Below are 21,842 nucleotides of genomic sequence, written 5' to 3' on the forward strand. Positions count from 1 at the left end.
TCCTCAAGAATTCTAATAGTTTCACACCTAAGGTTCAAGTTTATTACCCAGCGTGAGTTGATTTTTGTGAGAGGTGAAAGGTGTGGGTCGTGTTTCAGTCTTGTACATGTGGGTATTCAGTTTTCCCAGCACCATTTATTGAATAAGGATTTTTTTCCCCAGTGTATGGTTTTATCTGCTTTGTCGAAGATTAGTTGGCTATATGAGGATGGTTTTATATCTGGGTTCTCTGTTCTGTTCCACTAGTCAATGTCCCTGTTCTTGTGCCCGTGCCAAGCTGCTTTAATGACTATAGCCTTGTAGTATAGTTTGAAATCTGGTAATTGATACCTCCTATTTTGTTTTTATTACCTAGGATTGATTTTGCTATACGGGGTCTTCTCTGGTTCCATATGAAGTGTAAAATTATTTTTTCTATATCTGCAAAAAACGATGATGGTATTTTGATAGGGATTGCATTGACTCAGTAGGTCACTTTGGGTAGTATAGTCATTTTAACAATGTTGATTCTGCCGACCCACGAGCATGGTATATTCTTCCATCTGTTTACGTCCTCTGCTATTTCCTTCTTCAGTGTTTTATAGTTCTCCCTGTAGAGGTCTTTTACCTCCTTAGTTAAATATAATCCAAGGTACTTAATTTTCTTTTTTGCTATTTTGAAGGGAATTGAGTCTTTGATTTGGTTCTCACTTTTATTGTTGTTGGCGTATATGAATGCCTCTGATTTCTGTGTATTGATTTTGTATCCTGAGACTTTACCAAATTCATTTATCAGATCAATAGTCTCATGGGTGAATCCTTGGGGTTTTCTAGGTATATCATGTCATCAGCAAAGAGTGAGAGTTTTATCTCTTCTGCTCCCATTTGGATGCCCTTAATTCCACTTTCTTGTCTGATTGCTGTAGCGAGGACTTCCAGTACTATGTTGAACAGAAGTGGAGATAGTGGGCTACCTTGTCTTTTTCCAGTTCTAAGCAGGAATGCTTTCAGTTTTTCCCCTCTCCATTCAGCATGATATTGGCTGTTAACTCTTCTGTTTCATGCTTACTGTTTCTAACTTAACATTCAGTATGTCCATAACTTACCTAAATCATTTATCTTATTGTTTGATATAATCTTGTCAGCTGTTTTAGGTCTTTTCAAGAATAAGGAGGGAAAAATAAATAAGCCTTTCACTGGATCTTTTTTTAATTAAAATTAAAATGTGAGGTTTTATAAAGGCGGTTCTCAATCTGTTTTGATGAAATGAGGGCAGAAATTTTGAGCTGCAGCCCTCTTAGAGAAATACATGCAGCGATTACTCTTTCTGGAGTTATTCTGATTTGTCTTGTGGTACTAATATGTGTATGTAATGGCCACCCTTATATACACAGGCAATGTGACCTTAAACAAGATTGGTGCTTCCTTGCTCACATAAACTACCATTTATCATACAAACATGCTGAAGGAATGGTTTTCAATGGAGTGTATGAAGTCATCTTGGACGATGATTTCTTATGTTTAAAAATATCTCCTGCAAAGGGTACCCTTTATATTATTCTTAGGAAGCTTTATGAACTTTAGTATACATAGTCATTCCACCCGGCCCTTAGAGTGATTACACTCTAAAACTCAGAAATCCTGCACGTTTGACATTTCAGTAGAATTCTGTCTTCCTCCGAATATTGGGTTCTGCTTGACAATCATAGATGTGTCTGAAGATTTTAAATCTCCAACTTGAATAATCATGGGTTTATTTTCTTGATACAAGGTGTTCTCTGTGATTCTTAACTGGTAGCCTATCTTGCATAAAGAGGATATTAGAGCTATTATTATGTCTTTTATGTGGGCAGAAAAAAACCAAGTGAAATTCAATATGGGGTTTTATGTTTCCTTCTTACATTATAGTAGTATTTAAACATACCTCCTAATTCTGTAAGCACACAAATGGAGAAATAGGTCTTCTAGAGTGTAAAACTTTGAAGATAATTTTTACCAAGGAATCCTCTTGAATTTGCATTTTTGAATCAGTGTTTTAGAATTCAACCATTTTATTCCATTTAAAAAATGCATATCCTGGCAATTTCCTGGAAGTCAATATCTGCGTATATAAATAAAAGTATATTTTATATCCTTGAAACAGACACTGAATCATGTAATTGAAAAATTGAATGCCGTATTTTATTTCCCTCCCCTCCTTATAATTTTATAATTTGTGAGTTCTTTGTATGTTTGCATTATTGAATTCTACCACTTTAGTGTATTTTTCAAGTATTTACCTACTTAACTCCATATAATTTTCCTGAGGAGATTACCTACTCCTACTCCCAATATATTCACCCATCTCTGTCTTGTGCATCATGTCCACTGGGTGCCTCAAATTGGATACAGTGCCAAGTGAAGCTGTGGTTTACCCCTCTCTGAGTCTTCCTGACTCTCCATAATATACTCTGACTTCTGACTTCTTCACCTTAGTAAATAACCCCTAATAAATACCAGTGAAAGATTCAAGCAGGAACAGTCCAGCTCTCCAGTCCCCCCTCCAATCACCAGTACTCTCATTCGCCAAGTCCTCCATCTTCTGCCTGTTTACCATTTTTCAGATCTTATTGGCCTCACTCACTCTCTGACTTATAATTTTGGATTATTCTTTTCTGGTTACCCCCCTCCACACTCTGCCTTGCTAAATTCATATGTCTTTACATTGCTGCCTGGGTGAACTTTCTAAACTATATTTGTGAAGATCTAAGTCATCTCTTCGTTGAGAGGATCCTTACTGCATGAGAGGGATAGTTCATGTTCTAGGATGGCACGTGTCTGGTGTGGTTCTTACAGATCATGCCATTTTCACTCTCCATCCCAGTTCCCATAGCTGTTTTGCAGTTTTACCCCATTACTTTGCTACTCCTAATTACCAAGTTGTGTTCTGCCTCATCCTTTTCATCAAGTTGCCCTGTGTAGAAAACATTTTTACCCTCCTTCAGTTTGTTTTTAAAATCTGGTCCTATTTTTGCAGCATTTCCTGGATTTCCAAATGGAAGTGACAATTCTCTTATTCTTGCCCTTATTATCCTTTATTCACTTCAATTATAGAAGTAGTGAATTTTCTATTTCTGTTTTTTTTTTGTTTACATCTCAATTCTCCATTAAATATAGTGCAGAATCTGCCTTTGTTTATATGTTTAGCTTTTCCCAGAATGTTGCCCATGATTTGATAGACTCTATAAATACATATTGTCTAACTGACTGATTGATTGGGTGAGTGCCTGAATAAATACAATGTGTTCTGAAGTTGGGAATTTTTTTTAATAGGAGCTAACAGCAAATCCATCAACTACAAAAATGGAAAATGGTATCGGTATTATTGAAAATGCTCCTCAAGTGCAAAACACCAGTGGCAGTTTTACTGCTGTGTGCCATCATAACAGAAGTGGTAAGTTAGGGAATATAGCTAAACATTTCTCCGGGCTTAAATGCTGTTATAAAAACACCAGTTAACATATGTAGCTCAGAATTTAAATCCATTTTAGTTAAATATTTTTCTTTTGCTGTTTTTCTTTTTTTACCAACTTCTTCACCCTTTATCTGCTTCAGTCCTGAAATTAGTTTTTGCTAGTAATTTTATTTCCTTGAAATTAAAATGCATGGTGATATATTCACATATGTATTTAAAATGCACAGTAAAATGTGTTCTCATGAGTGTATCTGTGAATAACTTTTTATAGGTAAGATGTCTGCATTAGTATCTGGAGAAAACGAAGTTGTAGAAGTACGTTTGGATTCGACTTGTGAGGTACTGTCTATTGTTGTGTTTTAAAAATATAAACATTGAGTGTTGTTGAAACTTGAAAAGGGATGATCTGACTTTTCATTCTTACCTATGTATATGTATACAAGGAATTATTTTCTTATATTTTCACCTCCTTATTAAGGAAGTAATTGTGTTTTAAGTATATTAGGGCTACATGATGCAATTCTGCTAGCTTATAGTATTTCTTTATGAAGGCAGTGTAGTGCAACAAATAATGCTTAGAAGTGACAGAGAATCAATTTGGTCTCTGAAGTATATTTATCTATAACCTATAGAAATATTCCAGGTCACCCCATGGCCCAGTGTAGGATTGTTTGGTACTTCTGGATGTGTAAAGGGCCTAATGACATTCAGAGAGAAACAATTTGGACTATAATTTTTTGCAACATGGAACTTCAAATGATAATATTTGATACATGAAGGTTTTAATGCATTTGGATGTTCTAGTATCAATCTGCAAGGACCATTTCAGGAGAAGAAATATATGGGTAATAGTAAATATGCAGGCGTATAATAGCAACACTTTGGTTTAGTGATGTTCGGGTAAGTAGCATTCATTTTCAAGAATAAAATGCATTGAATATATTTGTGGCACCCATGCTTTTAGTAATGTAAGTATGAAATAATGACAATGTATAGTAAGGGCACAACTGTGGAAAGATATGGGAAGGGCCTGACCTCTTGAAGCAGTTGTTGCACAGTGGTACCAGCACTGAGTGGAAGTCAGAAGACAGGTTAGTATCTTGGTTGTGTCACTTACTATCCCTGGAATATTGGAAAAAATGAGTCATCCTCTTTGACCTTTAGTGACCTCATTCTTAAAAGTCATACTAATATCTACCTTGTATATATGTGTAATCAACAACTGTGATAAGAAATGTGAAAACAGTCTTTAACTGGAAAGTGTATATACAAAAGTAAGGTCAAATGATCACACTGGTGTTCAGTGAGTTAATAAATATTAAGGGTATTTTTTGTAAATCTAAAAGCAGTAATGTCCAGAAAAGAATGGGGAAGTTAGAATAGGCATGTGGCTTGTTAGTCTGGGGTATGTTAAGTTTCAGCAAACTATTACTGGAGATGTACTTTAGGAATATAGTGATTTGGCACTTGATAATCTTCCATATAGGATTTTAAATGTGTTGACCTTGAATAAATTCCTGTTACTGAGTACAGATTGTATGCTTAGTGGTTAGATGCTGAATGTACAAAATGAGCTCTGTTACTGCAGTGGTAGGAATAGAAAAAGTAGTAAGCAACAAACATTTGATAGTACTTATTAAATGCTCCATGTAAGGAAAACAGAGAAGGTTAGGTTAGACAATATTAAGGAAGTTTGTAGTTAGGATGGGGCTGGGAGTGAGAGTGTAATTCTGAAGTCAGAGAAGATTTCTTTGAAGGTGATATTTAAATGGCCAACTTTCACATGGCTGAAGGAGGAACCAGCCATGTGAAAGTCTAGGAGGACAACATTGTGGACAGAGATCAGTGGATCACATTTCATCATTTTACCTGTAGGATCCTAGAATGACCAGGAAGCAGGAAGAGGGTAACCATCATCATAATCATTTTTATTGACATGTTCCAAAGTTCATATTATGCCAAATGTTCTGTTTTAACACTAAAATGTTTCTAGAATTAGAAATATTTTGGCCGGTGGCTCACACCTGTAATCCTAGCACTCTGGGAGACTGAGGCAGGAGGATTGCTTGAGCTCAGGAGTTCAAGACCAGCCTGAGCAAGAGCAAGACCCCGTCTGTACTATAAATAGAAAGAAACAACTAAAAATAGCCAAACAACTAAAAATAGAAAAAATTTGCAGGGCACGGTGGCGCATGCCTGTAGTCCCAGCTCCCCGGGAGGCTGAGGCAGGAGGATCACTTGAGCCCAGGAGTTTGAGGTTGCTGTGAGCTAGGCTGACGCCATAGCACTCTAGCCTGGGCAACAGAGTGAGACTCTGTCTTAAAACAAAAACAAACAAACAAACAAAAATAAATATTTTAAATGCTTAATGCTGAATGTATTATATAGCAAGTGTATTATATATATATATTTTTTTTAATTGACCTTTTTGGTGGGGAATGCAAAGTCGAATTAGGCATTTTGAAGTTAGTTCTTTGTTAAAATATTCACATGAGTTAATATTTTGTCCAGAAATTTGTTTGCTTTGGCATTCTGTGCTTGGATTACAGAGTCAATATCCATATGAAGATGAGAGATAAACTTTATCTAGAGAGCATAGGTGAAATATTCTATTGAAACATTTTAATTCTCAATACATGTTTCTCCTTTTAAATATGACTGGGTTTAAAATAGGAGATTCAGATTTTTTTTAGAACATGATGGAAATCTTGATATAACTTCTTCTTATTTTTTTTATTGAAACTCATTATTGATACAAATTTTGACAGAGTATCTCCAAGAATCCTCTACAGAAGGATGTTGGTCCTTCATCTATGGCTGTAGATCAAAAAGGAAGAAATACAGTAAATGGACAAATAGAAGGTAATAACCATATTTGTAAAAAAAAAAAGTCATTTGGTGAATATTTATTTAAAAATATGAGCACTGACATATTCTAACAGGCAAAGAAAATCACCTATTAAGATACATAATAAGGAAAGGAGAAGTGAAAATGGTTATACATTGTACATCTTATCAGGTTCCAGCAAGAGATGAAATTGAGAATGTCAGTGACAGGAGCTGAATTAGTAGTTCCATTTCAAGATGGTCTAAGACCTGAGGGAAGTCAGGAAATAAGGAGGAGGCAAGGAGTCACAGAGGGAATGAAGGATGAGGAAGGCAGAGAGTACAGGGAGTATGTGAAGGAAGGAGAAGCAGGGGGATGTAAAAGAAGGTGGTCAAATAAAATAATTCTTCAGAAAATGGAAGAACAGGGGAATAGAAAGGTGGGAAGAATATAAAGTGCGCATCAAGTGCCAAAACCTGACAGAGAAGTAGAGCAAAAGTTTCCCATCTTCCTGCCCTCCTCCTGTTGGGAAGGCATTGATGGTTGAGGCCCGTGATCCTGCAGAGCTCCATTTTCCCTACCATAGAGGAATATGAGCAGATATGGTCAGCTATCCATGCGTGTAATTTAATATCATACAAAATGTTGTGACTTCATAGGTTCATATCATGAAAATTTGAGTTCTTCACCACATCGTGACAGAGCATCAAAAGTATATCTAAAAGAAGAATTACAGCAAGATATGCAAAAGTTTAAGAATGAGGTAGACATGTTACAAGAAGAATTCCCAGCTGTGGAGAAGGAAAAAGTTCCGCTTGAAAAAGAGGTAAGAGTTCACTTACTGCTACTCTTTGTTTTTTCTCTTGATCATTTTGATTTTCTACTTATAGAAAGCTCATGTGTAAAATAGGGTTTTCCATATATGTAATTGTGTGTAGAAATAGATTATTTCTGCTATGTACATGATTGAATTTCAGGAAAATGTTCTCAAAATCATTATTTCCTCATCAACCTAACTCCCTCTACCAGTCTTCCAAGTGGCATAAGGACTGGGAAACTGCTAATAATTTAGCGGTATACCATGGGACCACCCACACCAGGATAAGCATAAAGAAAATTGATAAAACTGTCTGTTAATAATAAGCTCTAGGGCTCCTCCATTGACTGAAAGATGAATTGCATTCATGGAAAGAATACAATGAGAATACATTGGGAAGGAAGCAGTGACTGAGAAGAGATACAAATGTATTTAACCTTGAGAGTTGCAACAAATATGGCCAGCCCAATGAATGTCTGAATGTGTTTCTATGTATACAGGTTGATCAGTTTAAGTCAAACTGTTGTAGCTTATAATTCCATCATGACCACTTTGAATATTTTTGACAATAAATACACATACTTCCACATATTTATTTTAAAATCACCACTCTCAAATGTTAATGTTGAATCAGAACTTTATATTAAGTTGTTTAATGAAGTATGGTCAGATTTTTCATATATGATTTTATCATATAAGTAGCATAAATGTTCAACCAAATATTTAGCATTTGACTCTAGAGTAGAAAGCTAAATTCTCTACATTGAGTTTCAGAGATAGACAAAAATCTGGAGACATTCTTCTTTAAAAGAGAAAGTAGAAGGGGCCTCCCACCCTACCCCTTTACCTCCAAGGCATTAAATTACTTTGACAAAGTCACACCTTTAATTTATCTGACAAATTTGATGAATTTTTCTGGTAATTTATGTGACTCAGCATGATGGCATTGCCTCATCTCTTTGAGTGCTATAAAATGCTACCTTATTAGGAGTTTTGGAGGAATCATTTCATTTTTCTTAGTTTTACTTCCATTATGAGTAGATAAGGGAGGTGAAGCAGATAATCATGTTTTACATTCTTCATCCATAAAAATTTATGTTTATTGAATGTGGAATTTGGGTAGCATCTTATTTTCCAGAATTCCACACTAGCAACCCAGCAGTTACACTCTTCCCTTGTGTTGTGAGAAACTTGGCTGATATATTTCAGTGAGCACCGTCACTTTTTTGAGATCCCAGGATCCAAATGAGCATAGAATGATAAAAGGCAGTGGGGGAAAGAATAGCAGAGTGCAGAAAGGGGAAAGCTTCCTTTGTCTTCATGAAGCCCCACAAGGTCACATTCTCTAAATGTGGCTGTTTAGTAGAAAATCGAGGTGATAGTGACAGAAGACACATTTTGTGACATTTTATTTCTCAGTTTCTGCCAGTGAAATGTGGTGAAAATTCATATAAAGTACTGAAGGGTGGATGAGAATAAAAGCACAAAATTAAGAGGGACCTGTTTGTAATTGTGAGAAATTCTGTTTTCTCAAGCAGAAATGAAGCTGACTTTACTAAAATTTCAATGATGAGATCATATGTTATAGTTATGTAGTGATTATATAGTAATAAAATTGAAGTAAGCACAAAGTAGTTTTATGACTAAAGTTATGACAAACTGGGTCAAGCAATATAATCAAGGAAAGCAAAAAGTTGTTTTTATTGAATAAAGTAATAACAATTATTCTTAGTAAAAAACTTTCATTAAAGTTTGAAGAAGGAAGGAAGGAGCACAAAAATAATGAAATGAAAGTATCAGAAAACCTATACGATGGTGTTGCTAACGTCAGTGACAATGAAGGATCGTTTGAACAGAGAAAGAGGGGCAGAACTGGTCTTCAGCACTTCCCTAGGAAGAAGGACAAGGAGTGTGATAGGTAAGCCTGCAGCACTATTTATAGGAGACAATTATTATTGTACCACAAAGTGAATTCTAATTTGGGATAATATTCTTTTTTTTCCATATATTTTTTTTATTTTGGCATATTATGGGTGTACAGGTTTTAAGATTTCAATAAATGCCCATTCCCTCCCTCCCCCCACAAGTCTGAGTCTCCAGCATGACCATCCCCCAGATGGTGCACATCTCACTCATTATATATGTATATACCCGCCCCCCTACCCCCTCCCACCTGCCCAATACCCTATTACTGTAGTACCTATGTATCTACTTAGGTGCTGCTCTGTTAATACCAATTTGCTGGTGAGTATATGTGGTGCTTGTTTTTCCATTCTTGGGAAACTTCACTTAATAGTATGGTTTCCAGCTCTAACCAGGAAAATATAAGATATGCTATATCACCATTGTTTCTTAGAGCTGAATAGTACTCCATGGAATACATATACCACATTTTATTAATCCATTCTTGGATTGATGGGCACTTGGGCTGTTTCCACAGCCTTGCAATTATGAATTGTGCTGCTATAAACATTCAAGTGCAGGTTTCTTTTTTGAAGAATGTCATTGGATCTTTTGGGTAGATACCCAGCAATGGGATTGCTGGATCAAATGGTAGATTCACTTGTATCGCTTTAAAGTATCTCCATATTGCTTTCCACAGAGGTTGAACTAGTTTGCAGTCCCACGAGCAGTGTAGGAGTGTTCCCCTCTCTCCACATCCACGCCAGCATTTATTGTTTGGAGACTTTTTGATAAAGGCCATTCTCACTGGAGTTAAGTGATATCTCATTGTGGTTTTGATTTACATTTCCCTGATGATTAGAGATGTTCAACATTTTTTCACATGTTTGTTGGTCATTCTTCTATCTTCTTTAGAAAAGGTTCTGTTCAAGTCCTTTGCCCACTTTTTAATAGGGTTATTTGATTTTTTCTTGCTGATTTTCGTGAGTTCTAAGTATATTCTAGTTATCAGCCCCTTATCGGATGCGTAGGATGCAAAAATTTTCTCCCATTCTGTAGGTTGTCCTGTGATTGCCTTTGGGGACTTCTTCATAAACTCTTTGCCTAGGCCGATGTCTAGGAGAGTGTTTCCAAGATTTTCCTCTAGAATTCTAGTAGTTTCATCCTTAGGTTTAAGTCTGTTATCCAGCGTGAGTTGATTTTTGTGAGAGGTGAAAGGTGTGGGTCCTGGTTTAGCCTTCTACAAGTGGCTATCCAGTTTTCCCAGCACCATTTATTGAAAAGGGATTCTTTTCCCCAGCGTATGTTTTTGTCTGCTTTGTCAAAGATTAGATGGCTATATGAGGATGGTGTTATATCAGGATTCTCACATCTGTTCCACTGGTCAATATTCCTATTTTTGTGCCAATATCATATTCATTTAATTACTACAGCTTTGTAGTATAGTTTGATATCTGGCATATTAATACTTCCCATTTTGCTTTTGTTGCCTAGAATTGCTTTTGATATTCGGGGTCTTCTTTGGTTCCATACGAAGCATAAAATTATTTTTTCTATATCTGTGAAGAATGCTGATGGGATTTTAATAGGTATTGCATTGAATCTGTAGATCAGTTTGAGTAGTATAGACATTTTGATGATGTTGAGTCTGCCGATCCACGAGCATGGTATGGATTTCCATCTGTTTACATCCTCTGCTATTTCCTTCCTCAGTGTTTCATAGTTCTCCCTATAGAGGTCTTTTACCTCCTTGGTTAAGTATATTCTTAGGTACTTTAATTTCTTTTTTGCCATTGTGACGGGAATTGAGTCTTTGATTTGATTCTCAATTTGATTGTTGGCGTATATGAATGCCTCTGATTTCTGTGTATTGATTTTGTATCCTGAGACTTTACTAAATTCATTGATCAGTTCCAGGAGTTTCTTGGTTGAATCTTTGGGGTTTTCTGAATACAATATCATATCATCAGCAAATAGTGAAAGTTTGATCTCTTCTGCCTCTATTTGGATACCTTTAATTCTACTTTCCTGTTTGATTGCTGTAGCCAGGACTTCCAGCACTACATTGAATAGAAGTGGAGATAGTGGGCAGCCTTGACTGGTTCCAGTTCTAAGTGGGAATGCTTTCAATTTTTCCCCATTCAGTATGATGTTGGCTATGGGTCTGACATATATGGCTTGTATCATTTTTAGGTATGTCCCTTCTATGCCTATTTTCTTAAGTGTTCGTATCATGAAAGGGTGTTGAATTTTTTCAAAAGCTTTTTCTGCATCTATTGAAAGAATCATGTGGTCTTTGTTATTGCTTCTGTTTATGTGGTGAATTGCATTTATAGATTTACGTATGTTGAACCATCCCTGAATCCCTGGGATGAAGCCCACTTGGTCGTGATGGATTATTTTTTTGATAACATCTAGATTCGGTTAGCTAAGATTTTGTTGAAAATTTTTGCATCTATCTTCATTAGGGATATTGGTCTGTAGTTTTCTTTTTTTGTTGCATCCTTTCCTGGTTTTGGTATCTGTCGCGCCCGCCTCGCCAGCAAGGAAGACGCGGCAACCGGAGTTCTTCTGACCGTGCTTTAATGGGGTTCCCTTTAGACTTTCATAATACGGAAGACGCCGAGGCGTTCTCAGCGGCTGCTTATAAAGGCAGTAAGTACACTGGGCATTGTCTGATTGGATAAGGCACTTGGAAGGGAGGAGACAAACTCTGCACATGCGCTGAGCAATTGTTTGTCAGACTAACAGCAGGGTGTGACCAGGAAGCGGGCGCCATCTTGGAATGGCGTTGCTACCGCGCCCCACAGGTATCAGAATAATATTCGCTTCATAAAAGGTGTCGGGGAGGTTTCCATTCTTCTCGATGTTGTGGAATAGTTTCTGCAAGATAGGTACTAGTTCTTCTTTGTAAGTGTGGTAAAATTTGGGTGTGAAACCATCTGGACCGGGACTTTTCTTTTTAGGGAGATTTTTAATTGCTGTTTCTATTTCAGCTGTTGAGATTGGTCTGTTCAAGGAATCTATTTCTTCCTGGTTGAGCTTAAGGAGGCTGTGTGTTTCTAGAAATTTTTCCATTTCCTCCACATTTTCCAGTTTATGTGCATAAAGATTTTTGTAGTATTCATAAATTATATCTTGTATCTCCTTGGGATCAGCTGTGATATCTCCTTTTTTGTTCCTGATGGAGCTCATTAGAGATTTCTCTTTTCTGCTTTTTGTTAGCTTAGCCAGTGGTGTGTCAATTTTGTTTATTTTTTTCAAAGAACCAACTTTTTGTTTTAACAATCTCCTAAATAGCTTCCCTGTTTTCAATTGCATTTAGTTCTGATTTGATCTTGTTGATTTCACTTCTTCTGCTGGGTTTGGGGTTGGTCTGTTCTTCTTTTTCCAGCTCTTTGATTCGTTTCGTTAGATTGTCTATTCGTGATCTTATTGACTTTTGGTTACAGGCATTTATAGAGATAAACTTTCCTCTCAGAACTGCTTTAGTTGTGTCCCAGAGGATTTGATAACTTGTCTCTCCATTATCATTTTGTTCATAGAATTTTTTTATTTCCATCTTGATTTCTCCATTTATGAAGTAATCGTTTAATAGGAGGTTGTTTAATTTCCACGTTTTTGTGTAGAAATGTGAGTTTCTGTTAGGGTTGATTTCGACTTTTATTCCACTGTGATCTGAGAAGGTACATGGTATGATTTCTATTTTTTTAAATTTCTTGAGATTTACTTTTTGTCCTAGGATATGGTTGATCTTAGAGAATGTCCCGTGAGCTGATGAGACGAACGTATATTCAGTGGATTTTGGGTAGAATGTCCTGTAAATGTCAGTCAGACCCAATTGTTCTAGAGTTTTGTTTAAGTCCATTATTTCTTTATTAATTTTCTGTTTGGAGGATCTGTCTTGTGCCGTAAGTGGGGTGTTGAAATCTCTGATGATTAAGGAGTTGCTATTAATCAATTTGCTTAGATCCAGTAAGGTTTGCTTTATGAATCTGGGTACACCTATGTTGGGTGCATATATATTTAAAGTTGTTATCTCTTCTTGTTGAATTGTGCCCTTCACCATTATATAATGACCCTCTTTGTCTTGCACTACATTTGTTGGTTTAAAAACTAAATCGTCTGAAATTAGAACTGCCACATCAGGTTTCTTTTGGCTTCCACTTGGTTGGAATACTGATCTCCACCCTTTTACTTTTAGTCTATATGCATCCTTGCAGGTTAGATGTGTTTCCTGATGACAGCGTATACTTGGCCTGTATTTTCTTATCCATTCAGCCAGCCTATGTCTCTTGAGTGGAGAGTTTAAGCCCTTCACATTTATTGAGAGAACTGATAGGTAAGGTAGATTATTGTTCATTCTGTTGGGTTGGATGTTGTTGCTTTGATTTATCTCTTGAGCCATTGTATTATCTGGCCTTTAATCTTTGGGTTTTGGTTGTTTTTATATTCGTGAGTTTTTATGATGGTGTTCTGTGCGTAACACTGTTTTGAGTACTTCTTGTAGGGCTGGTCTTTTCTTGGTGAATTCTGTGAGACTTTGCTTGTCTGAGAATGTCTTTATTTCTCCTTCATATATGAAACTTAGTTTTGCAGGGAATAAGATTCTAGGCTGGGCATTGCTTTGTTTCAGTAGAGTGAGAATGGGGCCCCAGTCTCTCCTTGCTAGTAAAGTCTCAGTAGAGAAGTCTGGTGTTATTCCAATTGGCTTTCCCTTGTATGTTACTTGCTTCTTTCATCTTACAACTCTTAGAAGGGCCTGTTTAGTTGATACTTTGGTCAGTCTTATGACTGCATGTCATGATATCTTCCTGTTGGCATTGAATCTCCCAGGGGTCCTCTGAGCTTCTTGAACTTGTATATCGAGTTTTTGAGCAAGGCCTGGGAAATTTTCCTCTATTATATCTTCAAATAACTTGTCCAACCCTTTGGTGTTTTCTTCTTCCCCTTCTGGTAACCCTATGACCCTCACTTTAGGTTTCTTCACATAATCCCACATTTCTTGTAGGCTTTGCTCTTTTCTCTTGTTTCTCTGCTCTATCTCTGTGACTGTTTTATTTAGTTGGAGGGTGTTATCTTCAATCTGTGAGATTCTTTCTTCTGTTTGATCTACCTTGTTCTTGAGACTTTCCACTGTATTTTGTAGTTCCCTGAATTGATTCTTCATTTCCAGGAGTTCGGTTAAACTTTTCTTCATTGTGTCTATTTCATTAGTGAACTTTTGTTCTAGGTCCTGGAGGCTTTTTGTGGTTTCATTGTGTTGGTTATTGAGTTGTTCTTGTAGGTCGGTGAGTGTTCTTATGATCCACATACGAAATTCCTCTTCTGTCATTTTAGTTGTCTGATTTTGGTCGGTGTCCGTTTCTAGAGGGCTGGTGCTCCTCTTTGGCGGTGTGTTTTCCGTTTGGTTCTTCATATTTCCAGAGTTCCTTCACTGATTTCTTCCCATGTCGATCAGTTGTTATTTCTTTCCTTTAGGTTTTTGTTTGAGTAATCACACGCCTTGTTTAGTTTCTGAGCCAGTAGGTGGTGTCTGTGGGTGAGATTCAACCACTCCTTGTATAAAGTGTCAGTAGGTGCCGTGAAAAGGCTGTGAGGATGCCCTCCCTGTCAGTATGTGGTGCTTGCTTGGAGGAACAGGCTATGCTGTTGTTTTTGTGTTCTGTTATCAGCTCTTTTTCTGATCGGTGGGGCCCTGGGACTGCCAGGTGTGTCCTTTTCTCCCCCTCAGTGAGGGCAGGTCTAGGAGGGAGTCTGGGTGAAGCTGGGTTTGGTAAGCCTGCCCTCAGGCACCACCAATGCTGTTAGCAGGGGTCAAAGTTCTGTTCTCTGCTTCTAGGAAAAGCTGTCAGGGAGGGGCTGGAATGGCCTGGCTCAATCAGAAAATCTGTGTGTGGAGGTGGGGCTGTCTGAGACCCGCAGTGTGGAGCAGGCCTCATTTCTTTCCACCATCCCCAACTCCGCAGCTACTCCTGGGCCTCTGCCAGCAGGCCAGACCACACGCCACCAGGCTTCCCTGGACTGTGATGCTGGTGGGGAGGTTCCCTGCACAGAAATACCACTTGGGCTGGGCGTACAGCCTCCTTTGGGGAGGAGGGTTGCCCTCTAGGACGTTGAACTGCCCCTGAAGGCACACACACCTCAGTAGGCTGTTCACGTATATCCCTTCTGTGCCCCGGGCAATGCGAGGCCTGCAGGTCTGACCTCTGGGTCCCAGAGTTCAAACTATATCCCCACTAGGGAGAGGAGTGCCAGTCCTAAATTCGCCCACAGGGAGCCCAAGCTGGGTCTATGTCTCTCAGCCTCAAGGTCTGCCCCGTTCTCCTGGGATCACCGTGCCAGCAGCACTTGGGTGGGCTGGCGGGTAGGGAGCTCACAGTCTGAGTTCCCCTTAGTCAGCTATAGGGCCCCAAAAGGGAAGGTCCGATTCCCTGGAGGTGCCTCTGGCTGGTGGCTATATTGTCTCTTTGGGCACCCATGGGTAGGGTCGGCAGAGAGGAGAAGGAGGCAATATGGCGCCTGCCTCGCAGCTCGGGTCTGTGCACACGGAGGTGCCCTGAGGGATTTAGGAGCCTGGTACCACGTCCGCCACAGGCTTACTGCTTGCTGGCGGCGGCCGTCTCTGGGATGGTGTCCGCAGGTCTTTCCACCTGCTGGGGAGCCCACCAGCAGTCCCAGATGCAGTGGAGGGGAAAGGTGACTGATCCACCTACCCTTCTTGCTGGTCTCCGGGCTGCTCTGGCGGTCTCAGCTTCCAGTTCTCCTCGGCAACCTCCTCTTGTAGAATCTCCTGTATCTCAGGTACCCCTCCTTCCGGCCCTTGTCCGCTGTATGCTCGTCTTCTTGCTTCTTTTTTCTAATTTCTGCTAAAATCTGCCTTTTCTGCAGAGACACTCTGTCTGGCGATGTTTCTCGTCCGCCATCTTGATCCTCCCCCTGGGCTAATATTCTTGATTAACAAATTTTGCATTTCGCTAGTAATATTTAGCCTTGCCTGAAAATGAGAAAAATGCAAATTAAACAATGAGATGCTATTAATCCCAATCATGGTGATATTTTATTTTTTTAAAAAAGCAGTTTTGGCAAATGTGAGAGAAAAGGCACTCCCATACCCTGTTGGTGAATGAAATTGGTACATCTTTTTTGAAGGGTAATTTAGTCGCATGTATCAAAATTTCAAATATGTCACTCCTTTAACCTAACAACTTCACTTCTGTGACTAGGTTCAACAGGAAGACATGATTTCTGTAAAGATACACACACATACACAAGCACACATTAAGGACATTTATTCTATATTATATCTAATATACAACCAGTCAATATATGTATAAAATATATGATGTATGTTATGATTATATAATGTATGTATGTTAAGGATATTTACTATAGCATTGTCATATTAAAAAGTTGGAGATAGTCTAAATACCCATCAATAAGGAAAAAGGTGGTCATAGCCATATATTTAAAGCATTTAATTCAGTGATGCACCTTAAGCAAATTATGTTAGAATTCCTACAGTATGTGCTGAGGAGCAGAAGGGAAGCTACATTGGCACTCTACTTTGTTTCCAACAAAATTGTTAGGTATTAAATTTTATTGTTTTTTGTTCTCAGTGCATGAGTTTTCACATATCAGACCCTCAAATTAATCTGAATATTGTCAAGGGATTGCAGATGAGGTGCATATTCCATGCAAACATTTCAGTATTTTGGCTAAAATACTGAAATGGTTGGCCAACTCTTTCTGTAAAGGAGCCAGATAGTAAATATTTTAGGCTTTGCGAATCATAGGATCTCTGTTGTTATAGTCTACAATCTGTCATAGACAATAAGCAACTAGGTGTGACTATGTTATAATAAAAGGTTAACTTAACAAAAACACGCCATGGGCTAGATTTGGCCCATTAGCACTAATTTGATGACCCCTGTGCTAAAACCAAGGCCCTGTGGTTTGTAATAGTAATGCCGTGAATCTTCCTTTTAAGGGCACCCTGCATGCATGCCATTATCCTTCCTTTTAAAAGATGATGCATTTCGGTATGTACCACTCTGAGTTTTCAACTGTGAGTTCATATTATATAATATGCAAATATTCAATTTATAAAATGAGATTATTTTCTACTTTCATCCTCTTTTTTCCCTGTGATTGAATTTAGTATTATAATATCAGTGATTGCTCTGCATTTTGAAAAATATAAAATATCCTAGAGTTGGGTGATTTTTATCAAGGAAGAAATATTGTCCTTGCAACTTTTAGTCTTTCTGTGGTCTTTGTTTATAAGCATGAGCAAAATGATAATCAGCTTTCTAATATCTAGAAGCATTCAAGGGGTCTTATAGTTCTAAAATGTTGTGAGTTTATTGGTCGGGCATTTTAATAAATGCTATATGTATATAACTTTTAAAAACTTTAGAAAGTGTTAAAATATGCTACATAATGATTATATAAGGATTGAAAACTACAGCTACACAAGAGAAATATTAGATCATCCGTGATCGTTCCTCTTAGGTATAATGTCCTTGAAAGAACATTCACGGACTCAAATTTTCATTCCATTCACTCTTAAACTCCTGTAATTTTCACTTTCACCACTCCTCCAAAATAGTTTTTCTCATGTTTACCCCTGAGTTTGACTTTAATAAATCTGGATATAATTTCTTACACCTATCAGCAATATTTGGCCCAATGGAAGCCTCTGTCCTTCATAACACTTTCATCACTTGCCTTTCAGGATATCACTCATTCACCTGGATTTCCCTCCTGCCTTTCTAGTCTGTCCATCTTAGCTTGTTTTGTGTGCTTGTCCTCAGCCCTCACCTTGTAACGTTGAAGATGTCCCAGGGCTCAGTCCTGTACCTTCTTTGTCAGGACACTTACTTCCTTGTATATGATAATGATTTCTATGTCCACGGAAGAGCTCTCTGTTTAATTCCAGACTGATATACCAAACTGCCTATTTGACATTGCTCTTTGGTTAGCTACATGATGTTGCAAACTTATTGGGTCCAAAATAGAGCTACTCATGTTCTTGCTCATACCTGCCCCTTGGGTAGTCACTCCTACTTGAGTTAATGGTAGCTCTTCCAGTTTTTCTGCCAAAAACTTTGGTGTCATCCTAGACACATCCTCTCTCTCTCTCTTTCTCTCATATACCTCATATCCAATCCATCTGTAAATCTAGTCATGTCTACCTTCAAAATATATCCAGAAGCTGTCGCATCTTCCATGTTCCAGGCACCACCTCTGGCTGTCTAGGTGAGAATAAGAGACTACTAATTGGTCTTCTTGGTTTTTTTCTTTTTCCTTTTCTGTTTTTAATCCTTTTTCTAGCTTAACCCAGTGTAGCTATAAAATCCTAAGTCAGGTTAGGTCATTGCTCTACTAAAAACCTCTGAATTGCCTCCCCTTTCAGTGAGAGTGTATGCCACAGTTCTTCCTGATGCCTAAAAGGCAGTACATGATGTGACCTATTGTCCCCCTGACTTAATCTTCTATTTTTCTACCCCTGTTGCTCTGCTGCAGCCGCATGGACCTCTCGCTCTTCCTTACACACTCCAGGCACACCTCTGTACTTGCAGTTCCCTGTGTCTGGAAAGCTTTTCCCTCAGACACCCTCCTGGCTTGCTCCTTCCATTCCTTCAGTTCTTTCCTTAAAGTGGTTTTCTCAGCAAGGCCTTTTGTGGCCATCCTCATATTTCCACCAGCGCACCTCTCCAACACTTAAGCGTTTCATTTCCTGCTTTAGTTTTTCTCCTGTAGCATGCTATACATTTGTCTGTCTGTTCCTTTACTGTTACTGTGTGTTTACTTCACTCACATGAGTAGGATGTTTGCTCACTGCCATCTCCTAGGTGTCTAGGAAGGGGCCCAGCAGGGAGCAAGTGGCTGCTCAGTACATACTTAGTAAATGAGGGGGTGGAGTTTACTGTGTGTGAGTGTGTTGTTTTACACACTAGACTAATTCTCACTTAAAAAAAAAAAGTTTGACCTGGGTTCATTGTGACAATTTTACCTGGCAACCATATGCAATGTTTGGATTCTTTTAGGTCTTTCTAATAAGCTATATTCTCTATATTATCCTTTTTTCATTTAGGAGAAAAGCCCAATACTGTGATTACTCACTATTTATTCTTTTACTGGTAATTATGACAGTTTTCAATGTGCTAAGATAAACCAAAGTAATTGCAAACTATGTTTATATTTTATTAAGAAGAGTAAAACATAAGGGAGGTAAATTTAAGGGACTTAAATAATTCTTTCCAAAGGATGGTGAGCTTTCAGTATATGAAATAAAAAGACAGACTGTGAAAGAGATCTTTGCTAGTCAGACAGAGTGACTTCTGACAGAGCAGCTGTTGATCTTATATATAGGGTTTGGGGAAGAGTGGAGTCAAGGATTGGCAGATGTTCAGAGGGCATAAGTGGCTTGACGTCATGACCTAGCAACATGATTATTTGAGTGACACTGTGGTTGATTGATTGGCCCTGCCAGGCATGTCTATTGTAGTTAGTTCATGTCTGCTTGGCTGTCTCTCAAAAGCAAGAGGCTGACATTGAGTGGATGGTGATTGAGGTCAGTGGTCATTGATGGATTAACTGGATTTAAACTGGTTGTGGATGGCTACTTGTTGTCATGGCTACAGGTGAGTCCTTCTGTACTTCTAAGGCAACTTTCATTGGGTGTTTTCTGTTTAAACTTGCCTTCCTTCAACTATGTTCAAAATGGAACACTTTTTTATTGTGGAATTGTAGACTTTTAAATGTTGAGGCAAGAGGAATTATTTAATAATTGCTCTCAGGATGATCTCCCATTTTTTAGATGCTTAGTCTTATACAGAATAATTATCTAGATAATTTTCTTTTAATACATAATTGTTAGTTTTAGTTATATTTTTGATATTTTTTAGGGGCCCATGCTGTACCCCTAATGTAATCTGCTGTGGGAGAGGAAATTGTTGCCTCTTTATAAATTTATGTAGATATATAATAGTGATATTCTAATGCAGGTATTTACAGCATAAAAAAGTAATTGCAGTTTTCTCCTGGTATGCTATAGTTTACAACAGTTACTGAATTATTTTTTTTCAAACAAACAATATTATTATTTCTGAACTATATATAATGACAAGTATTTTAGAAGTTAGGTATTTTCCCCCAAAGATATTTTCACAATTTCTTCTTACATTCATGTCATATGTGCCTCATTCTATTTTATCAACTTCATTTAAATGAAACATTATCATATTTCAAAGAAATACTGAAAATATAGCAGTAATCAGACTATTATTTTCATGTCAAAGAGTCATTGCTTGTAAGCCATGAGCTCCAGGCTTTTATTGTATCATTCAGGTTTATTTGCTTCCATGTATTTTACACTTTTCCTTTTTAGTTCCTATGGAACATTTAGATGCCATGGGCCTCACTTTGGTACTCACATTCTGTTCTCAGATAGGATAGTTTTCTGCCAGCTGTCGGCCTGGGAAGCCCCTCTTATCTTTTGCCTCTTCTGTGAATCCTTCCTTGTGCTCAGATAGAACTTTTCATAGATAAGCTCTTACATATCACCCTGTATGATAATTGTATGTTTACCTGGAATCTGAAGCAGGGAATATACATTGCCTTGTAGATTGTGAGTATTTCACAGTGGTTTTTTGAATTAATAAATGAGTGAATTGAAATGGGTATTGTCTTTTTATCTCTTTCAGCAGAATTATTAAAAAGTACTGGCTTTTTATGTGTTTTTTAAAGTAGTGGTCCTGCATCGCATATAAAGGAAGTAAAGAAAAATGGAAATGAAAAACGGACCTCAAACAAATCTATGATGACAGCAATGTTTGAAAAGCCCAAATTACTAACTGGTGGTCTGCTTCCAGTGAATGATGACAGCAATTTACGTGAAATAGAACAGGATGAAGGAAGGTAAAACCTCTGAGTTCATAATTTCTTTGTGAAGGAATGTTAGCAGTCATTTCTTTTTCACTGGGAAATAGAGTAGTGTAGTCTGCCAAAGTTAGAGCATACTCAACTATGTCAGTGCTGTTGAACTTGATGAAGATGAGAAGTAACTTGGACAAGGAGCAGTTTCAATACTGGTCACCAGGAACCCTTGCCTGTAGTGGATGAGCTTAGATGACTCCTGAGAGAACTTTACTAGGAAAGACAATGGAGAAATAGGTGATCACTGAAGAAGAAAGCGGGGTTCAAGGGAGGTTTCTTTCTTTTTATGTCTTAAAATAGCAGCTTTTAGAGTATGTTTATTATCTGCTTTGGGAATGATCTAGTGGAGAAGGACCTGTTTGTGAAGTTTAAATTTGTTTCCAGGTGTAAGCATTAGAAAGTTTGATACATTATGTTTTAAAGATTTCTAGCAAACTAATTGTCCTTATAACTTCTATTCATGTATAGTTTTATGGTAAGAGGTTGTTCCTTCAGAGTTGGATCAGAAATGGAATATTCTACTTTGGTTGAATATGCAAATGCTCTCCTAAAATTTAAATGATCATAGATATATATTTTAAAAATTATGTACAATTAATAATAAACATACAAACCCTCATGCCATCCTTAATGGAGTGTAAACATCCCTTGAGGACTGTACATATTACAGTACCATTGCCAGTAGCATCAGTAGTAGATGTGATTTGTTAATACACTCTAAAATATCAGGTGTATCAACTTTATAATTATTAAATTGTAGGGGGAAGGGAAGTATTTTGTTTATGTATAATAGAAGATCAAACTATTGACAATGTATCACAGACCATTACATTTGGATTATAAAGTTCTAAAGTAGAAAATGGATGTTTCCCTGAACCAACAGTGTCCTTGACATTATGTGCTCAGTTAGTGTTTATTGA

The 21,842-nt window shown here is 37.7% G+C and overlaps 1 protein-coding gene across 1 annotated transcript in view; it reads left to right on the forward strand.

Moving 5' to 3' along the window:
- LOC105856224 (ankyrin repeat domain-containing protein 26-like) overlaps positions 1-21,842 on the forward strand; it is a 62,911-nt gene that overhangs the window by 10,914 nt on the left and 30,155 nt on the right. The window contains exons 6-11 of the mRNA XM_076010755.1: positions 3,292-3,412; positions 3,705-3,772; positions 6,202-6,295; positions 6,920-7,086; positions 8,829-8,995; positions 20,734-20,904. Coding sequence (XP_075866870.1) covers positions 3,292-3,412; positions 3,705-3,772; positions 6,202-6,295; positions 6,920-7,086; positions 8,829-8,995; positions 20,734-20,904 — 788 coding nt within the window. The remainder of the gene's footprint in view (positions 1-3,291; positions 3,413-3,704; positions 3,773-6,201; positions 6,296-6,919; positions 7,087-8,828; positions 8,996-20,733; positions 20,905-21,842) is intronic.

This window comes from Microcebus murinus, chromosome 15 (assembly GCF_040939455.1).
Source record: "Microcebus murinus isolate Inina chromosome 15, M.murinus_Inina_mat1.0, whole genome shotgun sequence".
Taxonomy (NCBI): Eukaryota; Metazoa; Chordata; class Mammalia; order Primates; family Cheirogaleidae; genus Microcebus; species Microcebus murinus.